Below are 13883 nucleotides of genomic sequence, written 5' to 3' on the forward strand. Positions count from 1 at the left end.
ATGAAAACTGAGAGGACAATTGCTTGTCAGCAAGTTGTAAGAAACCTCAAAAGGATTAGTTTGTTCTCTGAGTCATCATTTATGGTGTAAATTTCCAAAAGCAGTGCAAAGTGAGTCATGGAGATCTGAGCTATATGTGAAAACACTCAAAGATTCAGCCCCTGAATCAAGCAGTGAATCTCTCCATGCTGCTTTTTTAAAATAGAAAGTTGCTTACCAGGTGGCACACTTCACCTTTTTTGGTGAGGAGCAATATCTGTCACTTCAAAGCATTCAACTGTTTATATTTATTATCCATTATATTGTGTGTGTGTTTTTCAATGCCTACACAGGTGAAGAAGAGGACTATGGAGATTTTCTTGATATTGTGTCACGTACGCGGTTTCCTGAGAGCTGGCTCTGGGATGACATAGAGATACCAAGGTGCAAAGAGTACCAATATGTTATTCAAAATCTAACCTTTATTTGAAGTACAACGATTCAAAGAAAAAAAAATAATAAAAAATAAATCTTATAATAAAACATTTTTTCGAATCTGTTCATGCCACAGTTGTTGGCAACACTTCATTTAATACTTTGTGCAGCCTCCCTTTACAAAGACAACAGCCCTGAGTCTGAGGTTTTCTATAGGGTTTAGGTCAGGGGACTGGGACATAGTGGATATGAGGTACTTTTTGCATGGCTATCTTTGTGTTTATGCCAAACCTACCTCTGGTGTTTTTTTGCCAAAAACTTCTATTTTGGTCTCATCTGTCCCCCAATAATCTCTGGTAAATTACAGATGTTTGTTGGTCCTTGACAGCAGCTTTCTTCTGCTCCTGTCTTACAAGGAGTGCCAATATTGGTAGAGGGCACTGTATAAATGTTTAACTGAAAACAGTCTGTGGTAAATGGCAAACAGGAAGTAATGTCTGAAAGTCTGAGGCAACCTGCAGAAAAAAACACTAATAATAATAATAATAATAATAATAATAATAAATCACTTCAGTGGTGTGTTTTGCCAGTAACACTACATTAGAATAACATGAATAAAGCTAAATACAGTAAAATGTACTGATGTTTTGTTTTTTCATTAGAAGAACAGAAGAAGTTTGTTTTTTCTTCAGCAGCACGCATATGCAGATATGTAGTAGATTTACATATTGTCGCTGTCCAAAGGAAAACAAGTATCTCCAAAATAGTAACTTTACAGAAGAAGACAAAAACACTCTTACCTTTCAATATAAGTAAATGTAAAAAAAAATTATTCCACGTGACTTTAGAGTATTTCTATTGGTCTATTCATGGACAGCTGGTATGTTGAAATGATGTACAAAAACTAAAAATTGATAAAAATGGAGATAAATGGTTTTCATTGGGCAGCTACAATATTTACCAGTTTTGGAGCTGTGTTGTCTTTGTAATTGTCGTGTAATTGTCAGTGAGTGCCTTGATACATCTATTGTTTCCTTCCAGTGATAAAACAACCTTCGAGAAAGACAAAAACTATCTGCAAGACTCCATCACTACCTGGCAGATCCTAGCCATTAGTCTGTCTAAGACCCATGGTCAGTGTCCAGTTTCACACTTGCAGAAATTTAGAAATTTGTAGAAATATAACAACATAATTTAGCAAAAATATATTAACTCTAAAACCTTTTTTAATGATCCCTACAAGCTTTTGTGTGCTATAACAAATGTACACATAAAATTGCAATGGCAACACGTTAATTGTAGAATATGTTTCTTTTTTCTCTCAGGTATCTGTGTGGCTGATCCCTTGGAAATGATAGTTAAAATGAATTTCTTTCTGGACCTGAAGTTGCCTTACTCAGCAGTGCGCAATGAGCAATTAGAAATCAAGGCCATTGTGCACAACTTCTCTAATAAGAAACAAACGGTACATTTCTTAAGCTAAAGTGGAAAGGCATAGACACTGACAGATGATGGTGGTACAGCTTCTATACATTATATAGAAAATGCTAAAAAGTAAGCACATATTATTACTGGTTGCCTTTGGCTTGCTCATGGTGGCTGGGACCCAGTTTTGTGTAAAGCTACATTGTGACACCTGTTGTAAAAAGCTCTATATACCACCCCATTTCTAAAAAAAGTTGTGATGCTTTTAAAAATGTGTATAAAAAACAAAATGCAATGATGTGCAAATCAGTTAAACCCTACATTACATTGAAAATGATTGAAAGACAACATATCAAATGTTGAAACTGAGAAATTTTATAGTTTTTTGAAAAATATATGCCCTTTTTGAATTTGATGCCAACAGCACCGGTGGTTAATTGGCAACAGGTCAATAATATGGTTGGGTATAAAATGAGCATCTCAGAGAGGCTGTCTTTCAGAAGTAAAGATGAAGAGGGGTTCACCACTCTGTGAAAAATCACACAAACAAATAGTGCAACAGTTCAAGAATAACGTTTCTCAACATAAAATGGCAAAGAACTTTTGATTTTCTTCATCTACAGTACATAATAACATTAAAAGGTTCAGAGAATCTGGAGAAATCTCTGTATGCAAGGGACAAGACCAAAAACCAGTATTTGCTGCCCATGATCTTCGAGACCTCAGGGGGCACTGCATTAAAAACAGACATGATTTTGTAGTGGAAATCACTGCATGGGCTCAGAAACACTTTTGAATACCACTGTCTGTGAAAACAGTTAATCACTGCATCCACAAATAATTAAAACTATTAAACACAAAGAAAAAACTGTTCATAAACAAGATCCAGAAATGCTGCCACCTTCTCTGGGCCTGAGCTCATTTAAAATAGACTGAGGAGAAGTGGAAAAGTGTCCTGTGGTCCGATAAATCAACATTTGAAATTATTTTTGGAAATCATGGACACTGTGTCCTCCGGGCTAAAGACCAATCAGCTTGTTATCAGTGCACAGTTCAAAAGCCAGTATTTATGATGGTATAGGGGTGCAGAGTAGTAAACATGCCCCTGTCCCAACTTTTTTGGAAAGTGTTTGTGGCATCAAATTCAAAATGGGCATATAATTTTCAAAAAACAATAAAAATTCTCAGTTTCAACATTTGATTTGTTGTCTTTTTACCATTTTCAATTAAATACAGAGTTTAAATGATTGGCACATCATTTAATTTTTTTTTTATTTACATTTTGCTCAGCGTCCCGACTTTTTTGGAAATGGGGTTGTAAATACACCTTGACTTGATTTGTCACTGACATAGCCAATTTACAGGTGTGATCATATAACAGTAAGGGCAAAGTGTCTCGTTAAAAGAGTTCATGGTTAAAAGAGTTCAGTTTACTCTGTATCTTTCACAGATGAACGTTTTGCTAATGAGGCACCTTATTTTTTTGTCGATGCTTCTGGCTCCCTTTCCTTACTAGGTGCGTGTGGAATTCACAGAGACGGAACATGTTTGCAGCTCGGCCAGCAAGAAGGGCAAGTATCGTACCACAGTTGTCGTTGGTGCAATGTCCTCCAGATCTATCTCATATATTATTATTCCCATGGATCTGGGCAACCACTGGATTGAAGTAAAGGCTATGTCTCGTGACGGACATGCTGACGGAGTAAGGAAGGAGCTGAAGGTGGTGGTGAGTGTCAGCTGAGGAGTGTCAGCACTCTATTCTTAGAGAATTTCCAAGAATGTCATTCAGCATTAGCCAGGACAGATGGCATTAACATAGCAAAGGGAATTCATGGCACAGGAAAGTTAAAGGTTGATGTCCATGCATAAAGATGTGATGTTGATTTTTATTATTGTACTACATTTGAAAGACTGTAGAATTGGTATTGTAAAAACGCAGACAAAACAAAACAATTCAAAACAATTGTGGGGACAGTAAATAAAAACGCAAATCAAAACAGATAGCAGTCATTTGTAAATTCACTTTGGGACAGTTGGGACATTTGGGACAGTTGGGTAATTTAAGACCAGGAATGTCGTGAAATGTTCAAAAAACATCTTAAACAAGTGATGCAATCATGCTTGCATATAAAGGGAAATAAATCCAGGAAAGGCATAGTCCCACATGAGTAAGGATGGATTGCATCTGTAAATAACACAACAGTTTCAGAACGATGTTCCTCAAAGAGCGGTTGCTAGGTTTCTAGGTATTTCACCCTCTACAGTGCATATTAATATTATCAAAGATTCTGGGAATTCGGAAAGAAATCTGTGTATAAAGTACGAATCTACCTTCCAAGTTTCAAGTAGAAACTTGGAAGCCGTAGAATGGTTTTGTAGCCCTTTCCAGACCGGTAGATTTCAATGACTTTGTTTTACATCTGTTTTTGGATCTTTTTAGAATGTGGCATCATGTGCTGCTTTTTGAGACCTTCTAGCTGCTTCCTAAGAGAGGTGCTCTTTAAGTGATGTTTAGATTCAATAGGTCTGGCAGTATTCATGTCTGAGTGTGACTGGTGACATTGAACCCAACGGTCAATTGAATTTGGTGAACTGGTTGATTTAGTAGCTAAAGGGAGAATTACTTTTTCACATAGGGCCAAGTAGGGCTGAACAGCATTTTTTCATCAATGAATTAAATAATCAAAACAGCATTCTGCATTTACACGGATTATGTTTTTCTCATATTAAAAGAAGTCTGATGATCTGAAACATTCGAGTGTAGAAAATATGCAAAATGAAAGAAAGGGCAAATCATTTTTTGTTGATGTTTTATGCTTATTTCAACATTAACACCAAAAAGCATCCTGCATGTGTTAGAAAAGTATAGTTGTATAATCAGAGAGTGGGGGTGCTAGACTGACCTGTCTGCAATCCAGAACTGCCTCCCACTGAAAACTGGTGGTGCATTATGAGGTGCAAAATACGATAATGAAGGCCCCACACAGTTGCAGACTTGTTTAATGAAGTAATAGAAAAATTTCTGCTTTTGAAAGTGGATCAGTTTTTGCATTCAGCCCCCAAATGTTTATTAAGTGTTGTTAAAATGATAAGCAAAGTGACGCAATGTTTCAACCTTTTTAATGCATTTTGCAGGAATTCAATTTGGAATACAGTAACACATCAAATATGTTTTTCTGTCCTGTTTTCAGTTTAATATAGGTCAAACAGAATTCGCATCTGTTTCACTTTCTGGTTTTATTAGCACTTCAAATATTGTCCCAACTTTTTTGGAATTGTGTTTCTACTCCAGTGTAAAATCTACAATTAACATAAGCAGATGTAAGGTCTAAGACTTTAGACTATCAACATTTCCCATGAGAAAACAAAAAATGGGTAACTCTTTCATAAGTGATCTTGTAAGTGGAAAAATGAATCTCATTTTACAAAATGGCAAGCTGTTATAAGAATGTCACTGTGCCATTAACTGATCTACAAAGTCTATGTCATTTTACTCCAAAAAGTATCATGACAAAACCTAAAGTCAGTAAAAAAAAGCAATCTCACTTGGCATAGATGTCAATGAGATTGACTTACTTGACATCAAAGTTAGGAAATGCAACCTTTATAACAAATGACACTTGGAATCATTTTAACAAATGATAATGTAGTACAGTAAACTACAATAAAGTGTTACTGAAAGATATCAATATCTAAAATTGATTAAAGGATCCATTACCTTATCTTTCTCTTTCTCAGTCTGAAGGTGTGTTAAAAACAGTTGAGGAGAAGAATGTGGAGCTCAACCCCTCTAACGTTCCTGGTGGGGAATTTTTACTATGTTGACCTTTACATATCTCCAATTCATGCTATGTCAATATTACCCATTACGAGGGATTTGTCTAACTCTGTCTTGGTCTCTCTGCTGTGAAAAGGTGGAGTGCAAGTTGTGCGTGTGAAGAGTGAAGTACCACAAGATCAAGTCCCAAACACTCCTGCTCATACATACATCACTGTGTCTGGTAAGGGAAAACATACATGTGTCTATACAGCCATTCTGTTATTGTCCATTGTTATGACCTAGTCTAGGTATATATCAACAAAAACCTGCTCATTCATTCATACCACTACCACTATCACAGTTTGTGATAGGATATGTTAGGACACTAACACCAGTATAGATCTATCTTTAGGATATTACATACCAATATAGATAGATAGATTAATCAATCTTTGGATAGATGGATGAATGGATGGATCCACCAAGACTCCTAGGCATCACCAGTGTTCTTAGACAATGCAGTCCAAGTTTCCAAGATTGACTACAAGTAAACAAACAACTCAACGAGAAAAAAATCAAATGCATTAGAAATGGATGCTTAAGTGCCTAGCACAACATAGGACACCAAAAGCCTTTATCAATAACTCACTGGCCTCTAGAGAACAACATTACAAACAAACTTTAAGACAACTGTTCAAATTATCTTCAAAGACAATGTACCATGCCCTTGGTATGACAATCTCTCGAACTAAATCTTGACCAAGAGTGGGTGAGGATGCAGTTTCAAGATTGAAGATCATTCTGTACATTGATGACATCAAGACTGTAAAAGTCACTGCCTTGGGATATTTATTGCAGCTAGAGAAGCGTGATTGGCTGATAGTAAAACAGGGAAGTGATCAAGATGAACAGTCCAGCTATAAATACCTGGCAATCCTCCTACCATACAGGACCCGTGAGACAGAAAACAGAAAGAAAACATCTAAATCAGCCAGCTGGTTGGGAAGAACAAGATCCGAGCCATTAATATTAATATAGCTCTTCTAGTCATAATAAGCTAGCCAAGAAAAAATTATTTTCAATTACTACATTTAAACTAATATCAAGACATAACTGTCAAAATCAACTCTTCACAAAGCAACAGAGCAGTCTACCCAAATTCCAACCTCAAGAAACACCAGTCAGAATTAAAGTCTAGAAAGTGTCAGTCAGATGTCCTGGACGAGACAAGGAACATTCACAAGTATGTCCAAGCTATAAGGATGAACTGCTTAAAGCAGGGGTGTCTAAAGAGGGCCATATCGAATCATGTCAAAATACCTGAGGGCCAAAATATCATTAACGAATAATTTAAAATATTAAGTTTTCAGCATAAATAGACACATTTTTGTTTGACCTTAAAGGGTTAATATTTACTTAAGCACTGTATTTGTGCTGATTAGAAGTTGCTGCTTTGAGACTTGGATAGCTTGTAGTTGCTTTACTTTCTCTGCCCTCTCCCCTGAATATTTATTGTAATGTTCATACTTTGTTTATGTCTATTTATAATAAATTCATTATATAGTATATATATATAAGACACATGCATGTGCTGTGGCTCCTAATGGAAAAGTATTGGTGGTTCTCAATGATAAATTTGTGCTTTATGGCTGTAGTCTTGCCTAAATGTCATTCAGTAAATTGAGCTGCAAATCTTGTCTGAGAAAAAAAGCTCTTAAAATTTAGCTTACTTCGTCAGCACAGTGCAGTGCATTGCATTGTGATTGTATGGTACTGCTGCCACTATCAGATGAAAGGAAAAAGCATAACATTTTAACATCACCAAATGAAAAAGCATAACATCTGACTGAAGGTAAAGGGGAGGCATAACTTTAAGGGACTGATAAGACCCCCTGACTGTCGGTCAGGACATCAAGGGTTATGTTCCCATTACCAGGTTGTTGTGGCACAAATCTGAATTTTTGCCCTAATGTGACTCAGATCTGATGTTTTCAAATCCAACCTGAGCCACTTTCACATGTGGTCCTACATACATAGTTGATTTATGGCCATGCAACCTTAATGAGAACACATAGATTGGAATTCATGTTAAAGCCTGTAAACTGTGGAAAAGCAGCACATCTCACCCTTTCACCTTTGTCTTGCTCTAATAATGAGCGGCTGAGAGCTGATCAGAGTTAATTGTCTTCGCCTCAAAGGCTCATTTTGCTCGATCGTTTGTTTGCTGTTCATGACACAATTTCAATTCAGTTCATTCATGTGTTGTTACTTATTAGGTTGCGTGCATGCGGCTCATTTCAGGACATTGGTTCATTCACATTAACAACAGATTTTGAGTGGTGGAGTTGAGTAGTAGGAATTTACTCAACATCCAATCTTTGAATGTCTTTTATACACAATTCTATTATATTAAGATGAAGTTTATCATCTGGTTTGGGTGATATATACAATAGCAATATTGATCAGTCAGGTAAGACCTGAACCAGGAAAGAGCTATTCCTGTTACTTCTACAAGGTTTACTAGTCTAGTTAGAAAGAGTGGTCTATAGTATCAAATACTGCACTATGATCATGCAGAACCAGCAAGAATAGATTTTCTTGGTCAAAGAATAAAAAGAGAATTTTCACTAGTGCTGTCTCAGTACTGTGATCAGGCCTAAATCCACAATTTTTTCATGCATGTGATTCCTATTCAAATAGGAACTTAGTTGTCGTGTCACAACTTTTTTCCAAAATATTTGATATAAAGTGAAGATTTGAGGTCTACAATTTGATAACTTGCGGGGATCAACAATAGGTTTCTTAAACAGAGGTCTAATTACTGCTAGTTTAAGAGTTTTTGGGATATAGTCAAGACTAAGAGAGGAATTAATCATTGACAGGAGAGGTTTGGTTATTTCTGGCAAAATGTCTTTGCATAAACAAAGCATAAACCTGTAGGAAGTGCAGCTAAGCAGAAGATTTGAGCAGCTAATACAAGCAGATGATTTGAGGAGAAAATAATTTTAGTAGATTAGGGTAAACAATTCCAACAATCATAAGAATTAGTGCAGAAACAACTATACTGAAAAAAATATATTTATATACTGAAAATATTTTTCTTAAATCCTGCTAAAAACAGGGTGGGTCATGAAACAGAATTTTTGAATGATTATGTTCCACATGGGCCTCTTATTTTGTCCCCTTATATGGGCTAAAGATGGGGCCAGCTACAAGGAGGTTCATTCTATTGCCAGTGTTTGTCTATGGAGACTACAAGTTTTATGAACCTAATAGCAATGGGTGTAACTGGAACACCTGAACTCAACAATTAGAAACTTTTGGCCATTTTGCGTATGCATAAAAATGCTTAGATGGAAATATATCCTCGCTATCCAAAGAAAAACAAATCTCCAAAATAGTAACTTTACGGGAGAAGGCAAAAACATTCTTTACTTGCAATGTAAGTTAATGTTAAAAGATTTTATTCCAAGCATTTTTGAGGCATGTCTATTGGTCCAAGCTTAATGAAAATTTCAGGCAATGTAAAGGACAGCTGCCACACTCAAGTGATGTAAAAAAGTAAAAGTAAAAGTAGAAAGGAAAAAAAAAAGGACATAGACGTTTTCTTTGCACAGCAACAATATGTGCCAAATGCTATAAATGTAGCAAACTGTCAGAATCTGGAGAAATACTAAGAACCTAGACAGAATTTTAAAGTTTATAAACAAGGTAGTCCCATTGGTGATAAGAGCACTCTGAATTCTGGACTGGATCCAACAGACTCCAGGAATGATGACATTGATTTCAGTCCAGAAGATCACAACAATGCAGATTTTCTAAAAGAACTAATCCACCTGTTCATTCACCCATCCATTTACTTTCTTCTTTGCTCTCCATCAGGTCAGGAGGTGAGTCAGACAATCGAGCAGGCCATCAGTGGTGACTTCATGGGGCGCCTGATTGTGCAGCCTTCTGGCTGTGGAGAGCAAGTCATGATCCACATGACCCTGCCCCTTATCGCCACACACTACCTGGACACCACCAAGCAGTGGGAGGGAGTCGGCATGGATCGTCGTGCCGAAGCTGTCAAACACATCCAGACAGGTGAGAAACCTCTTCCCTTACACTTTGCTAGCATTAGTATAATTCTTTGCTTTTGGGTTTTGTAAGGATAAAAGACACCATGGCTCCAGAGTACACTATATGGACAAAAGTGTTGGGACACACCTCTTAATCACTGAATTCAAGTGTTTTAATCAGTCCCATTGCCACAGGTGCATAAAATCATGCTCTTAGTTATACAGTTTACATTTACAAACATTTGTGAAAGAATTAGTCGCTCCAAGGAGCTCACTGAATTCAAGCGTGGTACTGCAATAGGATGCCAACATTTCAACAAGTGAGTTTGTGAAATTTCTTCCCTCCTACAATCAACTGTGAGTGGTATTATCGAAAAATGGAAGCATTTAGGAACCACATCAACTCGGATACAAAGTGTCAGGCAATGTAAAGTTACAGAGGGGGCCGCCAGGTGCTGGTGAGCATAGTGCATAGAAGTCACCAACGCTCTGCTGACTCAATAACTGAGTTCCAAACCTCCTCTGGCATCAACATCAGCACAAAAACTGTGCGCTGAGAGCTTCATGCCATGGGTTTCCATGGCTGAGCAGCCTTACCTTACATCACAATGCCAAGCGTCAGATGGAGTGGTGTAAATCTCGCCACCACTGGACTCTGGAGCAGTGGAAACATATTCTGCGGAGTGACGAATCATGCTTCTCTATCTGAATCTAGGAATGCCAGGAGAAAGTTACCTGCTTAACTGAATTATGCCAACTGTAAAGTTTGGTGGAGGAGGGATAATGCTATGGGCTTTTTTCAGGGGTTCACCCTATAAATGCTCTTCTGGATGAATGGTCAAAAAATTCCCACAGACACACTTCAAAATCTTGTAGAAAGCTTCCAAGAAGAGTGGAAGCTGCTGTAGCTCTGCAAAGGGGGACCAACTCCATATTATTGCCTATGAATTTAGAATGGGATGTCATAAAAGCCCCTGTAGGTATAATGTGTAGGTGTCTCAATACTTTTGTCCCATTTATGGAAATGTCTGTTCCAGCATATATTTTGCTGAACATTTAAAAGGTATCAAAAATAATGTGGAAACAAGTGGAGATTTGAGTGTAACTGATGAATCTAATTCAGTGCGTGAAATCAAGTGCCAGCCAGCTGGCACCTCATTTACATATCATTTACATGAAGCGTGCCCTAATTCATGCGAATGTTTTGGTGGAGAGCCAATAAAATGACAACATTCAGCAGCTCATGGGCCAATGGGTGTGCTTGTTGGCAGAGTTTGAGGTCGAGCAGTAAGTGACCAAATTCACTGTTGAAACTACAATGACTGGACAGAATAAAATGTGATAGAATGTGCAGATTGTGCAACATTTTCCTAAAATAACATTTTTAAACATGTATTGTATTATTGTATTATTGCAGTGTATGAGATGCTTCTCAACTAGTTGTTTTCTGTATTTTTCATTTTGTGATGATATCAGTACTACAGGGAGATTCATTCAAAAGAGGCCCCAAATATTCTGTAATAACTCTCGCTAGGATGAAGCAATCTGAACGAAACAATGTGCAATGTGCTCCTCAGTATATGTAGCTTTGAACAAGCAAGGATGCCCCTGCATCGGAGCAATGAGGTAGGCGCCGGACAGCCGTCACAACGTTTAACCTCCGCTGGCAACTTCCGGGTGCATAGCCCTGTACCCCTTCATGTGTCTGGCAGAAAACACTGATCGCTTCCAGCATCACACGTAATGCAATCGATTATACATACATCAAGGTATGTAGTGTAATTTTTTGGTTCATATTGCTTCATCCTAACGGGAGTTACAACAGAATATTCGGGCCCTCTTTTGAGTGAATCTCCCTGTATAAAACAAAAACTCCTGAGAATCTGACATTGTGTAACAATTTGAAGTATTTTACACTACAGAGATTGATCTGTCTCTCTCATTCTCAGGTTACAATCTAGAGCTGACTTACCGTAAAGATGACGGATCCTTTGCTGCATGGAAGGACAGACCCAGCAGCACATGGTAAACAGATACAGTATTGTGAAAAAAGTATTTGGCCCCTTCCAGATTTCTTTTATTTTTGCATATTTGTCACATTTAATTGCTTAAGATCTTCAAACTAAATTTAATGTAAGACAGTGACACCATAAGTAAAAACAAAATACTGCTTTTAAATGATCATTTCGTTTGTCGAAGGAAAAAGGTTATCCAACACCAACTGGCCCTGTTTAAAAGAAAGTCATTACCAAATATTTGAGCAGATCTAATTGGAAATTGTGATCAACTGAATTGAACTGATTACTTGGCTTGATTACTGTCAGCACTGTTGAACATTTATATTACTTAAATATAACCTTTCTAGCTATGTCAAGCAGGCTAAACGGTCTCAACAAGCAGCACACTGTGCCTTGATCAAAAGAAATTCTGGAAGAGATGAGAAAGCCATTTCTAAGGGTCTGAGACACCAGCGGTCCACAGTAAGAGACATTATCTCAAAATGAAAACTGGAGTAAACTTGGAGCAGTAGTGAAGGTTCTCAGAGGTGGCCGACCGACCAAAATCCCTCCAAGAGCACAGCGACTATTTATCCAGCAGGTCACAACAGAATGCAGATGAACATCCTATTAACAGACCACACTCACCTCAGATAAGATCAGCATTCATGATTCCACCATTAGAAAGAGAACAGTCGGCGGGCCCCCAAGTGGTGCAACCGTCTAAGCATAGGCCCTATCATCAGGAGATCGCGAGTTCGATCCCTGGTGATGCTACAGCCATCCATGGCCAGGAGTCCAAGCGAGCACAGTTGTTCTCGTTCTCTCTGGGTGGGTAGGATGCACTGCTTTTAAAACACCAAGCTCCATCTCCAGTGCCAGAATCCTGCACATTGATTGGCCAAACGACATACTGCAGGAGGTAGTGATTGACACACCAGTGAACCTGTGAAAGAAAGGCAACCAAGATACAAGAGAGAAAGAAAAACAAAGACATGGCATGGACACAAAACAGTGAGGATCTAAAATTATTTAGTGTGACAAATATGCAAATAGAGAGGAAATGAGGAGGACCCAAATCCTTTTTTTCAGCACTGTATATGCTTGAGAATCACTCCTCCTCTCCTTTCCGAATAATTCTCCCATATTCCTATGTACTTGTGACTACGATTTTTGTTCATTTTTTTCTGTTTGTTCATCTCTGTGGTGAAGGCTGACGGCGTACGTTGCCAAAGTCTTCGCCATGGCCAGTGACCTCATTCCCATTCAGGAGAATGTTCTCTGCAGCGCTCTTAAGTGGCTGGTTCTGAAAGGACAGATGCCAGATGGCATGTTTAAAGAACATGCACCTGTGGTTCATGGGGAGATGGTCGTAAGTTGAAATCAGCCTTTGCTTTTGGCTGAACAAATCTTGAAGAATGGTGTCTCTTAAAATGTTGAAATTTTTAGTTCAGTGAAATCCATGTTTTAGTGCAGGCTTTCCTCTGTGATTCCAGGGAGATGTGCAAGGAAAGAATGCAGATGCATCTCTGACAGCATTTGTCCTGATTGCTATGCAAGAAGGAAGTGAACTTTGTGCTGAGTCAGTTAAGGTAGGTCAAATTTGATGTGTGAAAATAGATCAGCTCATGTTATATACACAAACATTTTTTTTTTCTCTTTTAGAGTATTCCCGAGAGTATGAAGAAGGCAATTGATTACCTGGAGAGTAGAATTCCCACTTTGACCAACCCTTATGCTGTTGCAATGACCTCCTATGCCATGGCCAACGCTGGCAAATTCAACAAAGATCTCCTGATGAAATATTCCTCTGAAGGTCAGTGAACCTCAAAACGGGGTTGGGCTATACATACATACACACACATACCACACACACACATATATATATATATATATATATATATATATATATATATACACACACACAGAACAGCACCCTAAATTAAGAGTTTAGAGACTAATTCCGTTGTAATCTACAGCTTCCTTTTTTTTCCTTTTATGAACAGACGGTTCTTTCTGGCAAGTTTCTGGAGGTCACCACTTCACCCTGGAGGCCACGGCCTATGCCCTGCTGGCTCTGGTGAAAGTGAAGGAGTTTGACGCAGCAGGGAAAGCCGTGCACTGGCTCAATAGGCAGACCAGTCCTTATGGAAGTAGTGAGACCACACAGGTAGGCCTTATTCATGCACAATGATATGCTGATACCACAGGTAGTGGCTAATCTTA

At 38.1% G+C, this 13883-nt stretch overlaps 1 protein-coding gene across 1 annotated transcript in view; it reads left to right on the forward strand.

Annotated features, from left to right (window-relative positions):
- LOC118803202 (complement C3-like) overlaps positions 1-13883 on the forward strand; it is a 60576-nt gene that overhangs the window by 29428 nt on the left and 17265 nt on the right. The window contains exons 18-29 of the mRNA XM_036563734.1: positions 333-423; positions 1456-1547; positions 1740-1879; positions 3356-3565; positions 5578-5641; positions 5754-5840; positions 9482-9685; positions 11610-11685; positions 12870-13029; positions 13154-13249; positions 13323-13473; positions 13664-13827. Of these exons, the coding sequence (XP_036419627.1) occupies positions 333-423; positions 1456-1547; positions 1740-1879; positions 3356-3565; positions 5578-5641; positions 5754-5840; positions 9482-9685; positions 11610-11685; positions 12870-13029; positions 13154-13249; positions 13323-13473; positions 13664-13827 (1535 nt within the window). The remainder of the gene's footprint in view (positions 1-332; positions 424-1455; positions 1548-1739; positions 1880-3355; positions 3566-5577; positions 5642-5753; positions 5841-9481; positions 9686-11609; positions 11686-12869; positions 13030-13153; positions 13250-13322; positions 13474-13663; positions 13828-13883) is intronic.

This window comes from Colossoma macropomum, unplaced genomic scaffold, assembly GCF_904425465.1.
Source record: "Colossoma macropomum unplaced genomic scaffold, Colossoma_macropomum, whole genome shotgun sequence".
NCBI lineage: Eukaryota > Metazoa > Chordata > Actinopteri > Characiformes > Serrasalmidae > Colossoma > Colossoma macropomum.